Source organism: Pagrus pagrus (assembly GCF_965226575.1).
Source record: "Pagrus pagrus genome assembly, chromosome: 6".
NCBI lineage: Eukaryota > Metazoa > Chordata > Actinopteri > Spariformes > Sparidae > Pagrus > Pagrus pagrus.
The window spans coordinates 18,491,363-18,506,564 of record NC_140190.1 but is presented as its reverse complement, the minus strand read 5'-3'; the positions used below and the strand labels follow the sequence as shown (position 1 = coordinate 18,506,564).

General features: G+C 40.3%; 3 protein-coding genes across 9 annotated transcripts in view; 1 reads left to right on the top strand and 2 right to left on the bottom strand.

Moving 5' to 3' along the window:
• Window positions 1–2,525, bottom strand: part of xxylt1 (xyloside xylosyltransferase 1) — a 31,373-nt gene extending 28,848 nt beyond the window's left edge. Inside the window, exon 1 of the mRNA XM_084355884.1 lies at window positions 1,531–2,525. The gene's annotated coding sequence lies outside the window, so the exon portion shown is untranslated. The remainder of the gene's footprint in view (window positions 1–1,530) is intronic.
• A 394-nt stretch (window positions 2,526–2,919) lies between these two features.
• Window positions 2,920–11,040, top strand: LOC311259049 (uncharacterized protein). Of its 6 annotated transcripts, none has more exons than XM_084355879.1 (12): window positions 2,920–3,288; window positions 5,171–5,304; window positions 8,005–8,114; window positions 8,376–8,465; window positions 8,553–8,599; window positions 8,694–8,827; window positions 8,982–9,063; window positions 9,182–9,295; window positions 9,575–9,664; window positions 9,808–9,879; window positions 9,964–10,159; window positions 10,254–11,040. In XM_084355879.1, exons 1-12 carry the CDS (start codon window positions 3,167–3,169, stop codon window positions 10,458–10,460), a joined length of 1,398 nt encoding a protein of 465 aa, XP_084212005.1. In that variant the 5' UTR covers window positions 2,920–3,166; the 3' UTR covers window positions 10,461–11,040. The 6 variants fall into 6 exon arrangements, with proteins under 6 accessions (XP_084212005.1, XP_084212003.1, XP_084212006.1 ...); XM_084355877.1 differs by having other exon boundaries at window positions 9,164–9,295; XM_084355880.1 differs by having other exon boundaries at window positions 2,922–3,288; window positions 9,964–10,141.
• Window positions 11,041–13,490: 2,450 nt separating this feature from the next.
• The window catches only part of LOC311259048 (ankyrin repeat domain-containing protein 13C), a 29,539-nt gene continuing 27,827 nt past the window's right edge, over window positions 13,491–15,202 (bottom strand). For both annotated transcript variants that reach the window (XM_084355875.1, XM_084355876.1), the window contains one exon: window positions 13,491–15,081. In XM_084355875.1, coding sequence (XP_084212001.1) covers window positions 14,951–15,081 — 131 coding nt within the window. In that variant the 3' untranslated portion in view covers window positions 13,491–14,950. The remainder of the gene's footprint in view (window positions 15,082–15,202) is intronic.

Genomic DNA, 15,202 nt, shown 5'->3' with positions numbered 1-15,202 from the left:
GTTGCTTGTGGTGTTCAGTCGACACCCTCACTTCAAGAACACTCAAGTGCATAGCCATGGTAACACAGCGACACTGTTGGAGTTATTTGATGAACCGAATGACATCACACAAACGGCACCAAACAGAAACACTCTGACACTCAGGGGTGGAAGAAGGGAAAACTGAATACTGGAAGAAAGACACAGGATGAATGAGTGAATGAATCTGGTAGTTGTATTGCGAAATTAAAGTTTTTGTTTGAATGAAACAGAACAAAGCCACAGTTAAATTAAACCTGGTTCACTGGCTAGAAACAGTAACTGATTTATGCTGATTCTGGGATGTTTTTCATTAGAACAAGCTCAATTTCTTGCCATTTGGTTGCTAATATATATATATATATATAGAAAGGCTGCCAACTTTTCTTGCAATGCTAGAGGGGAGGGGACATTTTGTGAGAGGATATTGCATCAAAACCAAAGTAGCACAATTTTTAATTAGATCTAGGTGCTGTGTCGTAGGCAACTGGACTTGTTTCAGTTTATTGAAGCCGTTTCACCTCTCATTCAAGAGGCCTCTTCAGTTCTAACTAACTGGAGAGGAGCTGCAGGCTTTTACACTCTGTCTGGGTGTGACCTTATAGAGTCGTTAATGTCACATGTGAGCTCTGAGTTTCAGAGTCGTTAGGGCCACTTGTGGGTCGTTGACCCAACCGGCCTTCATGTGGGTCGCTACCTGAGCCCAGGTTGTTGAATGTTGAATGGTTGTTAATCTGTCTGGGGAGAGAACTCAGTACAGCATTGTAGATGGGTGATAAGTAATGTCTTAGGCCACCGACTCTGTTCAAAAACGGTCATTTCAGTTTGACATAAAAGCCAGCCAACTCCTCCAGTTAGTTAGAACTGAAGAGGCCTCTTGGATGAGAGGTGACACGTCTTCAAGAATCTGAAACAAGTCCATTCGCCTACGATACAGCACCTAGATTTTCCATGACCTGGATGACTGAGAACCTTCATCATTTTCTAATTAGTTTACCTTTTTTAGCAACCTGACGAAACAAAATCACTGACACTAGTAATCAGAAAATGCTGAATTACAGCTGCAATTATCGGCAAGGGCAGATAATGGGTCTACCCCTAGTGTGTGTTCATTCAGGTACAAGCAGTGTGTGGGGGCCACAAGCAAAATGTTGTTTAGTGCCACCAAAATCAAAGTGCCTGTCCTGCTGGGTAACCACCTCTCTCTCTTCCTGTCATTATTCCAGTACCATCATCTTCCTTGACTAGGCAATTTAAAGGTTTAATTGTGGTATTTTTACACATGTGCTCCTTTAATGTTTTATGTAGTACTCCAACTTGCCAGTAACACTTGTGTCTCTCTCTATATATATTTTATTGCCTTTAATAAGGCTTTCCTAGAGCTCTGCAGGCAGTGTTTTCATATATTTCATGTTAATGTTGGACCCTAAACACTGACGCTTACTGTGTCTAAAATCGCATTGCTATCATGCACATAAAATATCATTTATCTTCACAGAATAAGGAACTTGCCCGTCTCATGTTGTCGATCTCTGCAGTTGCATCTTGACAGCTTGCTCGGGGATTATGCTGCCCCGAGTTGTTAACGTCAGTAAATCCTCAACTTCATGCAACAGCACGTTAGCAAACGTCACACTGAAATGGACCGACACTGTTAACGCTCCTTGGATTCTCGATAATTGAAATCTCTGCAGTGAGAAACATTGGAGCAACCTGTTGACATGCCAGCTGCAAACGAGGATGCTAAGTTAGCAAGCGACGACTTTGCGCCGAGACGTGTGTCGTTGAGTTGTCCTCCGCTGCTGTTTGTCAAACCCGAGCACACAGCACGGCGCTGTTTGACTGCTTAAGAATACTCATGTTGCTCTGCATGCGTGTGTGCCTCTTAATTTATGACGGTATGTGCACGGCTTTGAGATTTCGAGAAGAAAAACGCCGAAAAGCCTCTTTGCAGAAACCACTAGCTAGCAACAAAATACTGTGACGCAACTTTAGCCACACCCACTGTGATGTCAGCCGTATTCCGACCCATGCTGCCTTCTGGTACAGTTGGACAATTGGCAGTTAGAATTTTAACGATTCAGAAATGTCTGAGACTTGGCCCTAAATTAGTTTAATCTTATCATCGATTTCCTTATTTTTGGTCCGTTCTTTGTCGTAGTTCATTGAGAATAAAATAGAAGAATAGAATAACTTTAAATTCCGACCGGAGCAGGAATATTGTCTCTGGTCTCACCCAGGAAAATACAAACATGTCCACAGGATTATAAACGAAAACAAGACACATCACATCAATAAAACAAAGATCTCAACTTTACAAGTGTCAGTGCATTCATAACCATAGTGTTCATCTTACACTCTCATATTTAAGGTACCTGTAATTGGTTGATTACATAAATTGTATTTGGGGTAAACTAGCCCTTGTAGATCTTTTTCTTTGCCAGAGGTTAATATTCTACAGTTTGAGTTACACATGTAAACTTACTCAGCATTTAAGAACAAAAAATATTTCTGTATGTCAAATAGTCAGTCAGCTTGTTTCTACACCAGCAATTATACTATATAAAGTTTCTATTATAGTTAAAAACAGAAAGCATAATAACATAAACACTGGATCATATTCATAAACTACACATATGATACATAGTTTCTCATCTATGTAATTTTTTCTGTTGCTTTACGTAGGCCTAAATTCCTCTTTTTATTGCCCATCAAAATATCAAATAATGAATTACGTTGTAATTTAGTCTATTTATTAATAGCTTAATACTTTCATTTGTAAAACCAATTTATGAATGCCTATATTTATTGTGCACTTAGTTAAATGCTTTAGTACTATTTCCGCGACACTTGTGATCCTCCATAATTGCCAGGCTAAATTTCCTAAGTACGAGCTTTCAAACTGCACGTGAACGCAGCATCCCTGCCTCACGACATTTTGGGCAGCGGCATTGTTGCTCTCTGCTCGCGGCCGTTGTGTTCTCGTCCGCAGCAAATGTCGAACACCTTCCACCAAAGCTAACAATGCTAGCTTTTGTGTTCGCTTGATGTTATTTCGGTCGTAAACGTTACTTAGCTCGTCTTTTTTGTTTTATATTCAGGCACGTTGCTAGCGTAAAGCTAGCTAGCTTGATTAGCACTCGCGAAAATGAATTCCAACACGCACGTCATTCAGGTGACAAATGTGTCCCCGAGCACAACATCCGAACAAATGAGGACTCTCTTTGGATTCCTCGGAAACATAGAGGAGCTCAAACTGTTTCCACCTGAGTGAGTATTGTGAACTTTCAGTGGGTAAAACGTTTTCTCTCGCCGGGCTCTTGAGGCCTGTAGTGTTGAGTAGGCCTCGCTGCACGGCATGCTAATGCTAATAACGTTTGCCCGCGCCTTCAGTGAATGCAGCAGCAGCGGTCACTCCCCTCAACGTTAACGTTCCGGCGTGAGGGACGTATAATGTTATTGATTATCCTCCTGCTGTGTGTTGATGCTAGTCGTTTAGCACAGATTTAAATTCATTCTTTCATAACATTACCACCGAAGCTGTTAGCCGACGAACATGTGGAGAGATGATTAATCGCAACAGCTTCGGCGATCTTTTAATTGATTAAGTCTGTAAACGTTATCAAGAACAACGCTAGGACTTAAGCTAAAGATTGAGGTTGTTGTTTTGTGCTATGTGTATTAAGTTTATTTGATTTGAGTCATTGGTTGTCCTCCAAATGTAAGAAACAAAGTGGTGATTCTTCAGATAGAAGTAATGGGGGTGGACAGATGTGGCCTTTTCAGGGTCGATACCGATTATTAGAAATCAAGAGACTGAAAACCAATATGTGGAGCCGATATTGCAGAAAAAATTTAACTTTGTGTCAAAATTATCAGCAACCAGTGATGAAACAATTTAGTTAAATTTTGAGGTACTTGAGTATTTCCATTTTCTGCTACTTTATACTTCAGAGAGGAGTACAGTACTTATTTGATAGTTTTAGTTACTAGTTACTCTGCACATTCAGATTTTTTTATAGGCTGTTGACTCTGATTTGTTAGTAATCAGATATTGTTGTGGGTGGGAAATTGTGTGAGAGGATGCTGCATCAGAGCCAAAGTAGCACATTTTTAAATTAGTTTGTTTTACCGGCAATCTGACAGAAAAAGCACTGATACAAATAGTTGGAAACTGCTGAATATCGGCCCGATAATCGGTCTACCCCTATTAAGTAACTGAACAAAGTGCCTTTTTTTTTTTTTTTTGATAAATCAATGTGAAAACCAGTCAACTTGTCAGTTAGATTACAGCATTGAAAAGGGTAAAGGTAAACCTGTTGAAGCTTTTTTGCACTTCTGTTTAACATCATTTTAAATTAAATCATCTGTGCATTTTTCTGACATGTTGTAGACTAAAAATTGATTAATTGGAAAAGTAATTGGTAGATTAATCAATAATGTAAATGAATCACTGCAGACCTAGGTGTAAATGCTTATTTCTACCAATTGGAAAAACAAATGATACTACTCAAAATTAGTTAGGGATATTGATGCATATATGCATGTGCATGAAAATGCAACAAAAGTCAAATGAAATGTGTCTCATTTTTGGGGGGACAAAAAATAAATGCAAAATAAGTAAAAATTCAGATATGTCACAGAATAAATAATCGACAATCCCAAACTAATTCTGAGTAGTGTAATTCAATGTTAATGTTGTCAGTGACCTCCTGTTGTCAGTACCCTCATCCTATTTGGGGTGCTACTAAATGACTGCAACACACACACACTATATTAGGAAATGATTACTCTCTCCTTTGTATCCCCCTCTATCGAGTAACACCTGGCGTCTCAGCAGGTAGGACATGTCAAGGACTGTAACAAGAACTTAATTCAATCCTAGTTTAACTCGCAGGCAACCAGTGGGAATATAGATAAAGTGATTGACTGTGATATTTGCTCTTCAACAGATTGTCGATGAGAGTTGTGACAACACAACAACAGATATGTCTCATAAGACACCTTGTTGGTCTCAGCAGAGGACAAGATTGTATAGCCCATAGTCCATTATTAGCTTAGCTGTCCCTGGGGACACAAACTCAGTTTGAAGAAGGCATGTTGGCTCTCCTTGTTTGTATTCTTTGCACAACATATCTGTATTTTTTTCCAGTGACTCTCCCTTGCCTGTGACTTCACGTGTCTGTTTTGTAAAGTTCCTTGAGTCTGAATCGGTGGGAGTTTCCCAACACCTGACGAACACCGTCTTCGTGGACAGAGCCTTGATTGTGGTCCCTTTTGCTGAAGGTGGGTATCTCATTTATTCGTGTCTCACTCACACGGCTATTTCTGAACATACATCACAATGTGTGTAGGTTGTTTTACTAGAATTGCAAGCACTATCTGAGCCATTGTGAGTTTTTTCTGACCAAGCAAAATTAGCTAAGCTTTTCTGTGCTTGGCATTTCTAGGTATGTGAAAGGGAAATGTACATTTGTGTCCATGTCTTACAATCTAGCTGTAAACTTCTCTCTCTGTTATTTGTGTTGTGGTTTTCATAGTGGACAAGTCATTTGCAGAGAGCCCCTTCCTTGCTGGCTGAAAGTGGTCCTCTGCTGCCATCAGGAGATTAGAAAAAATAATGGCACCAGACTCGCAAGCCCCCTTCTCTCTCTTGTTCTGCAGTAAAATATTAACTCATTATTTTTTTCTCTATGTTCAAGGCATCTTTTCTTTAAAAAAACAAAAAAAAATTGCCACACAACTCTTAAGCAAAATGAGGGGGTGGGGAAGAGGGTGCAGGCCATCTCAATTCCTCACATGTTCAAAGGATTTTAAGATTTTTCGAATAAAATGTATGTCGAATAGAAGGTATGCACCAAATTAGGGATGCCCCGAGCAGATTATAGAGGCCGATTGGTGTGGACTTGAAGCTTGAACCAGTTCTGATCCTCTGTTTATATTTTCACCTTTGCACTCTGGTTTCGCCAGTTGTCAAAATGTCTCATTGTGCTTGAACCAACAATCGTCAACAGTTGAGTTTCAGTTAATGATATCTGCACTGACAACATGCAGATTAGATGGCACTTTTTGTAGGTGTTGTATACCGCTAAAAGATCTGCAGGAAAACAAACCATTTAAAGGCCCGGTGTGTAGGATTTAATGGCATCTAGCGGTGAGGGTGCGCATCAACACTGACAATCCTTTGTCCATTGATATTATGTGCAACATTAGGAAACTCTAGAAAGACCCTGCACATGCATACTAGTGTTTTCGGTTACTGGCTGATTAGATTTAAGTTGGGCGGGACTGTGGTGGGTCTAACAGGTGCAACAAAACTTAGAATAGAGTGAGGGAGACGAGAATCAAGCAAAAGAGGAGGAGCGGTCTAATCAGCCAAATAAGTGAAAACACCGACATGGGTGATCTTCAGAGTGGGTCACCAAACGCATCCAAGCAGGACTGCCTTATCAAATGTAATGTTGGCCTGATGAGGCTAAGATTTCAAGAGAAAATACAAATAGTGGGGCAGGACATGGTGATGGCAGAAACCTCATATTAAATGGCTCAGACGGGGAGGAAATGTTCGGGACATCCCTACACCAAGCACAAAGCATGCAGGATAGATGAACTAATCAGCTGTGCATGCTAGAATAGATTGTGACGGTGTGTGCCATCATCTACACAGTTACTGTCATCAGATGTGGTGGAAATTAATTAGCACATAATTTGATTATTAATCATGATAAGCACACAAACTGCCTTTGGCATTTACTTGCTTCATGCGCCAAAGCCTTGTATCATTTTACACTGTGCATTGTTTCCAAATTATCACTAACACTCAAGAGATAAACGTAGTTTAAGCCTCTGCTTGATGTTGCAGTAAAAATGCATTTTTTTTATTGACCCTCTCCACACATGACTCTGAAAGAGTTGAGTGACTCTCACGTTTAACAGTGGTGTTTCTTTTGTTGTTGTGTTTTACAGTTCTTTTTCCTGGTTCAGCCAGCCCTATATACCAGGCCCTGCTGAAAATGCCACCAACAGTTTTGTCTTCTGCAGCCTTATCCCGTTTCTCAAGTGTCCTTTCTGTTGTGTGTGTGTGCGCGCATGTGTGTATGTCTCTCTCTCTCTCTCTCCCTTTCTCTCTCTCCCCCTCTCTCTCTCTCTCCCCCCTTTTAAAATGTAAAGTGTCAGATTACAAAAATAGCCTGTTTTCAGATTGCACAACCATGGACGATCATCTCCATAAGATTTTCCCTTTGATTTTACTGTTTGGTTTTTCTTCAGCTTTGGGCACATTTTTCACGATTTTATCACAGATTTGCTGGCTATAGCCTTTGACTGTTTAGTGCAGTTTATCTTTGACATTGTTTAGTGTTTTTAGTGACAAACTGTTGGCTAAAACATAGCAGTACTGTAGCTTGTTAGCAGCACTTTATCTGGTTGCCAAGTAAGTTTCTTTTTGTGGTGGAATTGTACATAGTAACCACCAGCAAAAGCCCAGAAAAGGTAATATGAATGAACCTTTTCTGTTTTTGTATTGGTAATGGTAAGTGATGTTGAAATGTACCCTTGTGTCTACAACCAAATCATGAACTTTGTTTTCTGTATCTCAATGTTTTTGTGTGCTTTATAGCGAAGCAGCCGGCGCGAGTCGCTTGTTCATAAAACATCTAATGAAAGTTGAGAGCACATCCCACGGGACAACTGGCTGTGCTTGCTTACGTTTGGTTCATGACTTAAAAAACAAGTACAGGTGATAAAATCTTGGCAGTGTTGACCACAGTGTGTATTGTGACTTTTAAACTCATAGCTGCTAATCCTACAATCATACTTTCACAAAAAAGTGAGGGATCAAGATTTACAGACAAGACAAACAGTGGATTTTTTATTATTTTTTGACTACAGAGTAGTTAGACTGAGGTGGCTTGTCTGCAAGTCTTGTCTGAGTGTTTATTGATGTTTGCTTGGAGCATGGACTGAAATGTTGCTGTTTTTCTCCAGGAGTCATTCCTGATGAATCTAAAGCTATGTCGCTGCTCGCTCCAGCCAATGCCGTGGCAGGAATGATGCCTGGAGGAGGCCTTCTCCCAACACCCAATCCTCTAGCAAGCGTGAGTTTTTTAAAGCTTATATAATATTTTAATCTTTGCAAGTCTTGCATGCCTTAACAGCACTTACTAAATAGGGTCTTGTTGTTAATGGTGTTAATCGTGTCCAAATAAATGTAGATGAAGTATTTCTAACTCGGAATAAGTTCCATTTTAATGGCGTATTTGGCAACAATGATGTAAACAGTAATCGATGCTGGGTTCCTTCAGCTAGCTGCCAAATGAAGAGTTTTGTTAAATTAGTTCACGTGTCTGTTATCTCAGATGGGAGGGACGCCGTTTGGAGGTCTTGGAGCTCCCAACATGGAGCAAATGGCTGCTATGGGAATGCCGGGACCTAACATGAACCCACAGGTGAGCACTCGATCAGTCTCCTTCATAGTTGCTGCACGTTAAAACAAAATGTTTTTCATGATGATATCCTTCTTGTATCTTCTCCAGGCTCTCTCTGCAGACTTCCTGAAGCTCATGCAGTCCATGGACCCCAAGTAAGAAAAACTTCTAAGCACTCTTCAATCTCTGCAGTCCAATGATTTGAAATATTCTTTTGGGAAAAATCTAAATACTTGATGGCTCTTTCAGATTGAATCCATTAGCTGCTGGACTGAACTTGAATCCAGGGCTGAAGACTGATGCGTCAAATAAGGAGATAGAAGAGGCCATGAAGAGAGTCCGAGAGGCTCAGTCTCTCATTTCTGCAGCTATTGAACCAGGAAGTGAGTGCTCTGTTTTTATTGTATTTTATGATGAGTGAAAACATCATGAATGATGAGTGTTTTTAATCTAGCTTTCAGTCGGCTGTGGAATATTTGTGAACAATAAGTCTCCAACCTGGTAGTAAATATCAACCTTTTGTCATCATTTTTGCAGATAAGAAGGACGACAAACGCAAACATTCCCGCTCCCGTTCCAGGTCACGGCGCAGGCGGTCCAGCTCTCGCTCGAGACACAGGTAAAGACTAGTTCATGACAAATTCAGTCTGAATCAGCAATATAAGATGTGGTCTTCGGTCTGTATTTATTCTCTGGTAATAACTTGTTATGATTTTAAGACATGCTACTTTTGGCAGACGTTCGAAGAGCAGGTCTCGGCGACGGTCCCATTCAAGGAGTAGGAGGAGGTCCAAGAGTCCACGGAGGAGGAGGTCTCACTCCCGGGATAGAAGCCGCCGCAGTAGATCTAGGTCAGTATCTTGCTCATTGTCCTGGGGACCAAAATAGCTAATGTTTTTTTATTTGATTTTATTCTTGACCACATGTGGCTGGCAGTGAAGTGATGTGGCACTTTCTAATAAACACAATCATTTGCAAAAACTTAAAAGATCTGCTAGTACATCCAGTTTTGTAACAATGATGCTGAACAGCTCTACTTTGACTCGGAAGCCTTGCTCAGCAAAGCTTCCCCTGTTTCCTGCACTGTACTGCTGTTTGCTAACATTGTTGATCTTGCTTGTCTTGATCAGGGACAGGAGGAAGGAGGAAAAGTCTAAGAAAAGGTCAAAGACGCCTCCCAAGAGCTACAGCAGTGCCCGGAGGTCTCGAAGCATAAGTCGGTGAGTGGGTCTGAGCACAGTGTAATGGTGAAACATGCGGGTCACAACAGCTGCACCTTCTTTCAAATAATGTTGAGGCTCTGCTATATTTACAACAGCAAATAAGTCATTTTTAAAAATGAATCGCTCCCTTTATGTCCCAGGAGGCACAGACGAAGCCGAAGTGCATCTCGGTCCCCGAAGAGGAAGTTGTCCAGGTCTCCATCGCCAAGACGGTGAGTTGTCATTTGCATTTTACATGAAGTTAATTCATATTTTTTAGGACAACAACTTAAAAATGATGTATTTGTCATGTTCAGTCACAAGAAAGAGAAAAAGAAGGACAAGGAGCGTGAGAAGGACCGGGACAGAGAGAGGAGGGAGGACAGAGACCGCAGCAGAGATGAAAGAGAACGCTCCACCAGTAAGAAGAAGAAGAGCAAAGACAAGGAACGAGATCGAGACCGCAAGTCTGATAGTGAGAAGGGAGACGTTAAGGTGCGTTTAGATCAGAAGGTGACTACAATCGTAATTTTGCTGAGAACATAGAGCTAATGCAAAAATGTGGACAGCCTCTAAAGTCTTTGTAACAAACAAATTGTCTTGACAGGTGACACGGGATTATGACGAAGAGGAGCAAGGTTATGACAGTGAAAAAGAAGGCGAGGAGGATGAAGATGAGAGGAAGAGCGACTCCGACTCTGCGTCATCCCCCAAAGGCCAAGAGGAGATCGAGAGATCTGAGGGCCAAATCCCCAAAAAGTCCAAGCTGAATGGAGACGATCACCATCAGGAAGACATGGAGATGAGCGACTAAGAACATCCCAAACCGACCGTGTTATCTTTCCACTGTCCTCTTTTATATTTTTAATATAGGCCACAACATGTCCGTGCCTGATCACTTAAAGTAAAAAAGATTTGTTGTCTTAACTGTAGAAGCATTGCGGAGGGGACTGGGTGTAGAAGGTAAGCAGTCAAATCATTTTTGTAAAGACGAACTAAAATCTGAATAACATGAGACCTGGTTTTAAATTGTCATTACTGTACTTTTTTAAGATCCTGTTGATTTTTCTTTTTGTTGCCTTTGTGTTTAAACTTCCTGACAGTAGAATACACAGCATTTTCCAAATGTTGTGTATGTAAATATTTTACGAGTCAGGATCGAGTCCTTCCCTCATTCAGACCGTTAGTCACCACTTGGCAACAACTACATGTCATTTTTTGGTTGCTGAGCCATTTTTGCTTTAATTGTAATGCACCAAGTCATGTTTCAGCTGACCTATCTATTTACACCCCTTTGTAAGTGTACACTGTAGATTGAAATGTGTTGTTGCAATGAAATACTTTGTCTGCAATAGGTTTTCCAAAGGAAACTAATAAAATTGGGTCAAACTGTCCACTTGATGCGTCATTGAAATGAAACTTTGAATTGTCTGACATTTTGGGAAGTACCATCGCGGTTAGCCGCTTCTGCAGCTAACTAACTGGTTAGCTGGTAGCCTGGCAGCTGCTTAAAGGATAAGTTCAGTCAAAAATGGAAATTCAGTTTTTATTTACTCACCCCCATATCGATGGAAAGTCAGGTTAAGTTGTCCAGAAAACATTTCTGGAGCTTCCCAGCAAAACAGCGTTGCGGCATTGTACATAACAGAAGTAGATGGGGACTCCGAAAACTTCCATACGGCTTGTCGGGCATTATCCAAATCTCTGGAAGCCATGGGATCCCAAATCGATTACAAATTTTCACCCTCAGTTTGTGGTCAAGCTCGCCCACGTACTACAGATAAGGAGTGTACTAATGTTAATGCTCACATTCACACCCACAATCCATGTGTTTGGATTGTGGGGAGAAAGCCAGAGTGCCCTGGGAGGGTCTCGGACCTGGAACTTTCTAGCTTTGGGGGGATAGTGCTAACAACTGCGCCCCAATGCTGCCCAGAGAGTTATTCTTTTATTAAAAAAAAGGTTGTAAATGAGGTCCTTTCTAAACAATTTGGGATCTTAGGGCTTTCATAGACTTGGATTACACCCCACATGCTGTATGGAGCCATTTATGGTTGTTTTGTCAGTTTAAAACAAGTCTCCATCCACCTCAGTTGTTTAGGCTCATGCTGCTACACTGTATTACTGTGAAGCTACAGAAATGTTGCAGATCATGAAATTTCACCTGACTTTCCACCGACATGGGGGTGAATAGATAATGACTGAATTCAAATTTTTGTGTGAACTTATCCTTTGAACATGCCCTCAGTGGAATGTGCCTGTTACCTTTGAAGGTAATGAACTGTCTCCTTGATGGAATGTGCTTCATGTCTACCTCAATGAAGACATCAGTTAAATCAGTTAAAGACTGAATCTTGTTTGCTTTACCAAAGCATGGTGATAAGCATCAAAACTACCTGGAGGGATAAAGAGTAAGCTGTGGAAGACATTTTGACTTTGTTCTTATCCACATGTGATAAATGCAAATGGGTAATCAATGATCAATAAATGGTGTAATAGTGTAATCGTTTTTTTTTTTTTATTATTATTATTGTTAACGCAATTAAGAAAATAATCGTGTATAAAATGTGTGTATAATCTTTGAGTAAACAAAAAGGAAAGGGTGGAACTGTGAGAGTATATGAAAAACATCCAAATGAATGACGGTGTATGTTGACAAGTAAACCCAGATTAAGAAGAGTTATAGTTTGAGTAAAAATGCGTGTGCTTTTGGCGATAAAAATCGTTGAACTGTGAAGACTGAGTTTATTTGCTTACCCAGACAGTATGGTGAGAATTCAAAAGCGTTGTATTATGATTGATCGCTTCCGCTAACAACTTCCGGGAGTCTCAGCCGGTTGCCTAGCAGCCGCTGAACGCATAAACCTCCGCTTTAACACGGTTAAAATAGTGAATTTGTCTGTTTTACACAACTATGGTTTTACTTTTGTACAGATAAACAAGCTATATAATATGTTAAATAGTGAGCTTTAAACGCACGACGGGTAAACGTCTTTGTTAATGTTGGAGAGAGCAAGTTTAGCTAGCCGCCGCCTAACTAGTTTTTTTAGATACAAACTTTATTTACACAACGGAAGTTACAACAGCAACCAGGCTCGAGTTACAAACATGATGAAGAAATTAAGACAATCAGCTGTAGCTCCATAGTGGACTGATATCACAACGTTAATCTCTGCTAGAAGCGAGTGGGCACATTTCTCAAAATGTCTTAGTCTTCCCTTCAGTTTTAAGCTTTCCAGAGTTATGAGCGTGAAAGAACATGGAGCCCAAACTGTTAGATACGTGACGTTTTTATTCGAGTACATTTATTATGAAAATAGTGTCGCAGACTTATACAACTGTACAACGGACATGTAGATGAATGATGAACTTCCTACATAAAACATGGAAGATGAAAGCAGCTGAAGAAAGGAAGGAGCATGAAATAAAGTGTAGTGTAGGTGAAGAGGCACAGTCTCAGTAGCTGCTCTTGCCCATAATGTGAAAAATGAACTGCATTTGGTTAAACTGCTACTATTATGGACGTAAATAAGCTAATTGTTCTTACAACAATTTGAACCACCGTATCTGTCTAGCACACCTTCATTTTAAACTCCAGCAGAATGCAAGTTAACAAACATGAGCACAACAACATGATTCAAAGCTCATGAACCATCAACCCCCTTACGAAATGCACTTTCCCAGCGTCCAGTGAACGCCTCATGGGCTTGTACAGAACCCATTTCCAGACGAACCTCAGTGCGTTGTGCTTTTCACCCTGTGGAAGTGATTGATTGTTCCACACATCTAGAGGAGGTTCATCACATATAGTGAGGGGGGAAATAATGACAGGAGAATTAAGAGATTCATTTTCTTTCTTTAAAACATGACAAGTATGTACAAAAATAGCAACTGCCACCATGTTACAAACCAATTAACTCTCAAATTAACTCATGAAGACGCTACATAAAAAAAAAAAAAAAAGATCCACAACTCTTCCTCTTGCAGAGGACATCTTAAACTCATCGGCACAAAGAATAAGAAAATAACACAAAAGACAAACCTGTATTTACATACTGTGCAGGGGAAAAGCCTGGTCTTCGTTGTGTGTAAAAATGGCATAAATGTTGTCGTCATTCATTCATTCATTCCCTAATATCTACTTCCTTTACAATCCCCAGTTTTCTTCTTTTAGCATGATCTTACAGTTAGTTACATAGTTTACAAAGGTGTAGTTAGAAACAAAAGGCTTAGACATCAGAGCTTACACTCGCTGCCACTCAAACAAACAAAGAGAAATCTTTGTGGTACCATAAAAATTGCAATTTCAAATGCAGGAATTAAAATGAGTGCGTATAAAGTCCGCTGAATGATGAGTGGCTGTAGTGGATCTAAATAGTGCCCAAAAGTTCAGTGATGCTACTCCATGCCCATGAAGATCAATGTTACACACACACGCGCGCGCGCGCACACACACGCGCGCGCGCACACACACACACACACACACACACACACTCAGACGTAGACACACACATTTTTACAATGTGCAGTTAGGGAGAATTCAGCAAAAACTGATTTTTAGGTTTTTAACTTACAAAAGAAGCCACTACACTTAACATTTTAAAACTGATTTTTTTGTTATCAGTGTTTACATCTTTGGGAATATTTCTAAATTTGATCATGTTAAAGAAATGAATGTAAAAAAAAAAAAGCACAGAATTATTATAGTCTACTTAAGCAGGAAAAAGAACCTAAAAAGTTTTTTCTTTTGGTGGAATTCCTCCCAAACGTGTTACTCAGTAATATCAGTGCTTTACTACAAGTCAGTTAAAAACATTCCCTTTATAAACATTACTTACATACAAACATACAAACATAGCATCAACTGAACTGGTTGTGTGTCTACTACTTATACCCCATTTACAGTAACTCACCTGCTCTTCTGTCACCTGTCTGAACTTCACTGGCCCTCACTGATGAGTTTCACACTCTCAGCTTCAAGTTACTTTCCGCCTCGGCTGCTGGATTCAATCTGAAGGTAAAAGTAAGAACCTGCAACACTACGCTTCAAAACACTTTGCTAACGTGAGGAAATGTGCCACTGTGGCCTCTGTCAGCTCTTACGGCACCGTTTTAGTCCCGTCATGTCAACCACGACTTGTTGCCATCTGTATTCGGGGTCGGGATGTGCAATAGAATCCAGAAATTGTCAAGAAAAGATTACCAATATTTTTTCCCTCAATTTTTCCTTTTGTTATTCAAAAAGTTTGTCTTGTAGCATTGTGTCGCCTTGTTGCACTTCCGTCTCCTGCTCCAGCTGAGAAGTTAAAGGTCGGGGAAGCGGCTGGGGTCTTCTTTATATTCGTTGGGAATGGTGAAAATGGACTCATCGAACTCGTCGTAACGAAACTCCTGAAATGTCACGGTGGCTGTGATGGTCGGAAAGACAGGGATGTCTGCAGAGAGACATGAGCAGAATGACAAATTAGGTCTTTAGTCATCTTACAGGCATGCTTTGAAATTTGAAAAAAACCTTTCAATTAACACATCCTTTAGTTTGCTGATCCTATATTTATT